At 30.9% G+C, this 7,821-nt stretch overlaps 1 protein-coding gene across 3 annotated transcripts in view; it reads right to left on the bottom strand.

Annotated features, from left to right (window-relative positions):
• Positions 1 to 7,821, bottom strand: part of LOC108694429 (14-3-3 protein zeta) — a 69,595-nt gene that overhangs the window by 14,975 nt on the left and 46,799 nt on the right. For all 3 annotated transcript variants that reach the window (XM_018203920.1, XM_018203922.1, XM_018203921.1), the window contains exon 2: positions 847 to 1,154. In XM_018203920.1, the coding sequence (XP_018059409.1) occupies positions 847 to 1,146 (300 nt within the window). In that variant the 5' untranslated portion in view covers positions 1,147 to 1,154. The remainder of the gene's footprint in view (positions 1 to 846; positions 1,155 to 7,821) is intronic.

Here is a 7,821-nt window from a genome sequence, read left to right as displayed (position 1 = left end):
ATACATACATACATACATACATACATACATACATACATACATACATACATACATACATACATACATACATACATACATACATACATACATACATACATACATACATACATACATACATACATACATACATACATACCTGTATATCTTCTCTATATTTTCTTGGGAAAATAATAGATATAATCAGAGATGTACGCATTCTATTCATTAGCATAAGTACATATATCTTATTCTTACAGCAATAAAAATGCTTTACTAAATAAACCAATGAATTAATGTCAATATTTGCTGAAATCTCGTAAAAATAATTTCCTAAGAAATTCCCGGATTTTTTCCAAATAGTTTTTTTTAAATCTCAAAATCGGAAAATTTTTTAATGCAACTTTGAAATAAATTAAGAATACATGTAATATAAACAAATTATATATTGAAAATTCCAAGATACTTATTATTGATTATCAACATTATCAAGAAAAAAATGAAGCAAGATAATTTTTTCCAGAAAGATAATTTAAATTTAAAAATAAAATTCTATAAATTTTTCCGAGCATTAATAAAATTCTATTTAAAAACCTCGATTTCTTTCAAAGGATGAAAAACCGTCCTGAAAATTCTGGCTTTTCCAGACAGTAAACATCCCCTAAATTCTTCATTAATATTGCTATTAATAAATATTACTATTAATAAATATTTCCAATAATAAAATAAATTTATCACTCAACGTAAGCCCAAGTTGAACGTGTTTTCCTAACGTAAGTCTTTTCCGACGTAAACTTGTTGAAGCAGAAAGGAAAGGGCGACCGTTACGATTGGGTTTTAGGACAGGAAAAAGACAGGCTATTCACTCACCAATACATCGTAGCAGATCTCGCGCAATTCCTTCTCAACCTTTTCCCGGTATTCCTTGGCCATCTGCTGTTTGCGTTCGGAGCCTTCGGTCTTCTGCTCGATAGAGGAGATTACCCGCCACGAGCTACGTCTCGCTCCTACGACATTCTTGTACGCTACCGAGAGTAGGTTCCTCTCTTCGTTCGACAGCTCGACTCCCGTCTCGGTGACCGCCTTCATTGCGGACGCCATGTCGTCGTACCTTTCCGCCTGCTCGGCAAGCTTCGCACGCTGCACTAATTCCTCCTTGTCCACGGACATTGTGTCGGCTAGAATCAAAAAAGAATGCGATCAGTGGAAGAGATCTAAATTATTGGCGAGAATTCTTCTTTCGCGTTTTTTTTAGAAAGCAAGGGTGATCTCAATATCAAATATTATTGTTTATAAAAAATTGAAATGTAATTAGTTAAGAAAAAGTAACTGTAGAATAAAAAAAAACAGATTGCAAATTCCTAAAATTGCATTGAAGATTCCAAGATTATAATGTTGTTTTAAAAGACATTTGTAAACGTATAAGTATACTAAGAAAAATTTCTAGTTGAAAATGGATGAGACAAACCAGAAGATTCTAATTATCTCTAACTAGAATTATAAGATTCAATCAGAAAATTCTAATTCGTCCATTTTCAACCAAAATCCCAAATAATGCAGACTCCTTTTCCAATGTATTTCTAAAAGATAAATAGGTTTTAAAAATAAAGTTCCAACTTCGGAATTTTACATCTTCAGGAATGCAATTCACGTCCTTTTAGAAACTAAAAAATTTAAGGGTTAAAAGCCCAAGAGATTGAATACAAAATAATATAGAGTACAAAAGACCGAGATTCTATGATCATTTCTATGATCATTTCTATGATTATTTCTATGATCACGTCTCCAAGTAAAACACAATAGATGTACCTAAGCTTTAAACCGTAAAAAAATCAATCAGTCATAGACACATCAATCGATTATTTTCCTCATATGTGATTGACATACCTTACAGCTTAAACAGAGCTTGTCAAATTCCTCATCCTAAAATTCCATAATTTCTTGCAGATTTCCAGACAAAATTTAATATTTTTCTCTGACTGAATATTTAAAAATTTTTTTGTATTTTTATCCTAATTTAAAAACCATTATATATTCTATTCAAGAATCTATTTAATATATAAATTACTATTAATGCTGTTGACACTATTTACATTTAATTATTAAATTAATAGTATTCTAAAATTGCGTGACTATGATGTACGAATACTTCTTTAAAATTAAGAATTTTAATTTTCCATAAAATTTTGCAAAATTCCCTGACTTCCTTAATCGTTTTTAATTTCCCTGACAATTCTCTAATTTCCCTAATTTCGAGTTTTCTGGCAGAGCCAGAAGTTTACTACATTGTATTTCGAGATTAAATGCTTCTCGACCGAAAATGTCGCATCGTTACATTTTAAATATAAAATATTAAACTACACTTTGCGTGGCACAAAGCAATATTCCACTTTGGATATTCGCAAATGACTTCAGCAGGAATTATCATGTACAATGTGAGGGATAACGGAGATAAAAAAAAAAAAAAACAAATTTATCGATATTGAGCAGGTCAGAGAAGTTATTGAATGGAGAAACACGTTGAGATAAGACAGTGGAAGGGATGCAACACGCGATGCACACGGGATGCACAAAACGCTCTCGCGTACGTTTCAGTGTTGCCTAGTTCCTTTTATTGCGTGTTCTCGGAGAGGTTGGGAAGAATAGGTCTCGCACAAAGACGCGCTTAGAAACTAGATATCGACAAGATGTTGTATCCACTCTAGAAACTGGCCTCATTCGCCTCAGCAAACGATCGACGCACGTCTGTTCCGGAGACAAAACGACCTTTTCCCTTTCTGAGTCACGTGTTTGCAACTCGGGTCCTTTATCCTTTAGACGCTTCGAGAAGCAGTGCATCCGGAAAATATCGGAACGATGACTTACTTTTTTCTCGCTTTGAAAATTTTTAGTTAAGACATCATCAATTGTCATTTTTTAAATAAAATTTGCCTACGTTTTCCAGAGATTTCATGTTGTTTCCTCTTTGAAAAAAAAAAAAGGGAACATTCCTGGAATGCATTTTCGAACTGACCAGCTTCGTCTTGTCTGAACGGAAAACATTCAGGTAAAATGTTTTTAAATAAAAAGAAAAAATCGATCTCAACTTTCAAGACAAAGAGATACAAAGAGAAAAATTGTTTATTAATATTTATCTTCCATCAAAAAATATGAAACGTTATCTACCGTTTCTTTCTTACTTGAGCATTTATTTCCTATTGTTACTGTATAAGTCTACAATTTTAGCAATTATAAGTCTACAATTATAGCATATATTATAATTATATTAATCGTAATTAATTCTGTATGCTTGATTTTGAGAAAGAAAAAATTCGAGGTCGTAAAAAAGGAAAAAAAAGGAAAAGGCTGTATCTATCGAAGTCACTAATCAAAGTGTTTTCTTCAATTGAATCAAATGAGTATCTGAAGAATCGATATGACTTACGTGACTTGATAAACGTTGCAATAAGAAGACTACGTCATAACAGAATACAACACCCACACGCGTTTACCGCGGATACCGCATTTCTATGGAAACCCAAAAGCATCTATTTCCGACATGAAAGCGAGATTTGCCATAAAATAGAGTATTACGTAGGCTTTGGACTGATCAATGCACGCGAAGGCTATTATCTGGTAGAAGCGCATTATGTAAGACTTGTAGCTTTGAATATCGATATCCAATGGCATTATTTATTAATGAGGATTCAATGTAAAGCGATATTTCACAAAGTATGAAATAACGAATCGCACTAATCATGATTTTAATCACTAATCTCAGTTTTACTTTTAAAATATAGTTTTTTCAAATTATTATAATAATAATTTTATAAATTATAATTTTATTTTTATTTAACAAATTTTTTGATATAATAATTTGTCCTTATTTAAATAAGATAATAAACTCTACTCTTTACACTGAGAACAATTTATTAAATTTTAATAGTATAATACTAAGTAATCATTAACTTATAATAAATAAATCTTTACTTAATAAAAAGTGATACTTAAATAAAATTAATGGATTTTGCGTCAAATAAATATCTGTTTACATGACAAATGTTTGTTAAATAAATTATTCAAATAAATATTTATTAAAATTTAACATTATTTATTTCAACAACTTTCACTTCTTTCATTTTTTCTCTTTCTTCGAATCATAAAGTATAATATCAATAACACTGGAATTTTATTTATGTCCATTGAAATTAATCAATATTTTTTTTATTTAGAAATTAATTATATATACAATTATTTAGAAATTAATATCATATACATTTAATTTCTTTTTTATTTAATCGTGAATAACGACACTCAGAATTACATTTAATTCACGCCAAGTTTTATCTCTAATCAGTCGTTTTAATCTACCCGACAGACTATCACTGGACACCTAACGGAATGACAAGCGTGACCATGAGATTACACAGCTTGCGCAATAATTGCCCAGTTTTATCTTTATCATTTTCTTAGTGCATTTTTTCCTCGAGAACAATTAATAATAAATTCAACATAGTTTTATTGTGAAAATAAAATTCAAGGCTGTCGTTCTCTATTACACGACCATCTTAAATCTTAATCTTGAGCAGCCCTCAATCGTTTATGGCAGATTCGAAGTGCATGGATGGCAATTCGTTTTCTCTTTGTTCTTCTTTTTTCTTTTTAGTTCGGCTGGCATTTACCGTTCGGATACGATAATTCATCAACGATTCGGCAATTCGGTCAAAGGGCTAATATCTCATCGATGATTTGCACGTGAGTATTATGAATCCATGCTGATAAGAAAATCACCAGTCTCCTGATAAAGAGAACAAATGCACAAACGAACATGTTCGATGTACTAAGTAAAGCGAATGACTCTGTCGTCATTGGATTGTAAGAGCAGAACTTAAGTCAATAATAAACCATTACCAAGAAAAACATAAATTACACCCTCATTGAAATTCATGTTTTAAATGATAAATTCACCTTTAGCCTTTCTTCGAATTTTTCTTTTTATCTCATAAAAATATATGTATAAACAATGAAGTTTAACTCTATACATAATATATTAAAAAATATAACTATAAAAATAAATTTGTTTGAAGCAACCCATCTATATTTTGAGCAATCTATCTACTTGAAGGTTACATTTTCAAATCTAGATGAATAAAGAACAGAAGTTCCAGAGAGTAAAAGTGAAGACCTTCATACGTTCTGAAACAGTTAAGTTTCTAGATACTCAGTTTATTCAAGTATACGTTTGTAAGAGCAACGGGATGTCGTAATACATCCGTTGTAGTGAAATGTTATGTCGTCGTCGTAGTACGCGAGAGAGGAAACGGTGATTCATGTCGTAGAATTGAAAGAACGAATTACATCTCGGACTGGGAAGCGAGCCTAGACGCATTCATGAATTATATCAAGCAACATGTGACGCACTTTCTATGTATATAAGAAAATGAAAGAATATAATTTTCACAGTAATGTTAACGGTGGACCTTACTATAAACTACTGTTATACAACGAAAGACTCCGCCCTAATTATATGGAAAATGAACAATAGATGTCATAGACAAGGCTCAATAATGGAGTTTTTGCTACGTTACATTAAAGATGTTCGATGAACAAGTTTTATACTTTTGATACACCTGAAAAATTATTTATTATTGAATTTTGTGTTTGTGACATCTTTTGTTCACAATTAGCTACATTACATGAAATTAATTTATTTTTTTATTTTCTATATAATTAGATCCTTTTTTATAGTCTAATTTCTTAACCATAATAAGGCCAATCTTTATAAACGTAAATAAATTTCTATTTTAAATGCCTTATATATATGTGTGTGTGTGTGTGTGTGTGTGTGTGTGTGTGTATAAAAATTCTTATAAATAAATTTGTCTTTTTAACACACACACACACACACACACACACACACACACACACACACACACACACACACACACACACACACACACACACACACGCACACAGTTTAATAATTAATTAATTAGCCAATGTTCTTTCAAAAATTGAATAATCTTCTCTATTTAAAAATATAATGGTAAAGGAATTGCATATATATTCGCTAAGCTCCTTCAAGCAAACGCAATTCTTGGTAAAGATAAAAATGCGAAGCACAAATAATTTCTCTCGAAAATTAAAAATCCCTTTTCCACTAAATTAATTTTCAAGTAAAAGCGACATTGCGAATGAGACTGAAACGTAAACGACAAAATCGGGAGATTTCCCAAGGGAGATCTTTGCGATGCATTCATAGGATAAGTAATTAAAAATACATCGTGGAGCACGAGAAGAGATTCTTCCGTAAAAATAGTTTGTAAATTGAATACGTTACGTGATCACAGTGCGTCTTAAAAGTTCCCTATACAGAAGGTAATCAAAACTTGTTTTTAACGACATGCTATACATTTTTTATAAATTTTTAAATAATCTAACACACACATAAAAACCTATTTGAAAAATGTCAGTAGACTAAAAATAGGAAAATCAATATCCGTGTTTTATAAAGTTTGAGAAATTAATAGTAATCAGAGATGATAATTTTAATGTATATGATTATATAAAAATAAATTACCAGTTTAGCTATAATTTAATAATTTATCTTTAATAAGATTCCATGAATCGTAAAGTAACTGTCGTTGAAAGGAAACAAACAAAAAATTCTGTATAATATGCGCAAATGATCCGAAGTAGAACGAGCGGATATCGCGTGATACGATGATTCATTGTTTTAAAAATAGTCGATGCCGTCGAAAAACGAGAGTTCTAAGGGCCGCTTAACCCTGAAAAACAGACATAGACGATCTACTCTCTCCGAAGTCTTCTTATAAATACCAAAGAATTACAAAATCTTGCAATGGTTTCCGAAGTTTCACAATATTTTCGATCGTTATTCATTCTTCTCAACATTTGTTTAGCCTCTCTAATTTTTACTTCTTGTTAGAAGAAAAATCAATTTTGGAAAATATATCTCTACATATATAATTATTTAAATACATGATACTCAAAATTACATGTGTACTTCGTATTTGTTTCTTCAAATAAAATATCTTCTTATATTTGTCGAAGAATTCCTTCTTAAGGGGATCTTAAAGTGAATCTGAAAAAAGATTATCGAATTTGTGAAAGAATAATTGGAAAAAAATTATTGTTATACTAAAATTATTACATCTAGTAAAACAGACGACTTTACGATCCCCCTTAAAATAACGGGAAAATTGGCGTGAAGTTCTGCGAAGTTTAATGATGCTGAATATTCGCAAGAATGCAAAATGTGCATGAACGGATGTTTACCTAACGAAAGAGCGATATAGGGAAACGACAAGTTGTTTGGTGTTAAAATAATGCGATGAGTAACGAGTCAAAGTGCAATTGCATCTAATCGCATGTGACTAAGAGCATTTCTTCCTCAGTGAACCGGATAATTGTAGTCAAGGATGGAGAATGCCGGAAGTGATGCCAGCCGTGTCACCTGTCGTATGGAAAAAAGAAAAATATACGCGACGTTAATGTGCGTCGATCGCTATCGTGCGTGCAATTTTTACTTCATAATAAAGTATTGCGCGAGTTTAACGTAGAAAAAAATACAACGAAATTGTTCTACGATGATTGTAACATTATATCGCAATTGTACAAATGCACCACTGATCATCGTGAAAGTATAGTTTTATTTATACATTCTAAGAATTCCCTAGATAAGTCAACGATGTCACAGAAATATGTTTTGAACATACATATTTACAAATTATCAGAATTGTCACAAATACCTCTAATCCATAACCTTTCTTTTCAGACAAAATTTTGTGACTTTCTCTGTTGCTTTAATAATATTTTGAAAATTTTTTATACTTTTATCCTAAT

The sequence above is a fragment of the Atta colombica genome, unplaced genomic scaffold, assembly GCF_001594045.1.
Source record: "Atta colombica isolate Treedump-2 unplaced genomic scaffold, Acol1.0 scaffold12, whole genome shotgun sequence".
Lineage (NCBI taxonomy): Eukaryota > Metazoa > Arthropoda > Insecta > Hymenoptera > Formicidae > Atta > Atta colombica.
Note: the sequence above shows the minus strand (reverse complement) of the source record. Positions and strands in the feature narration are given on the sequence as shown.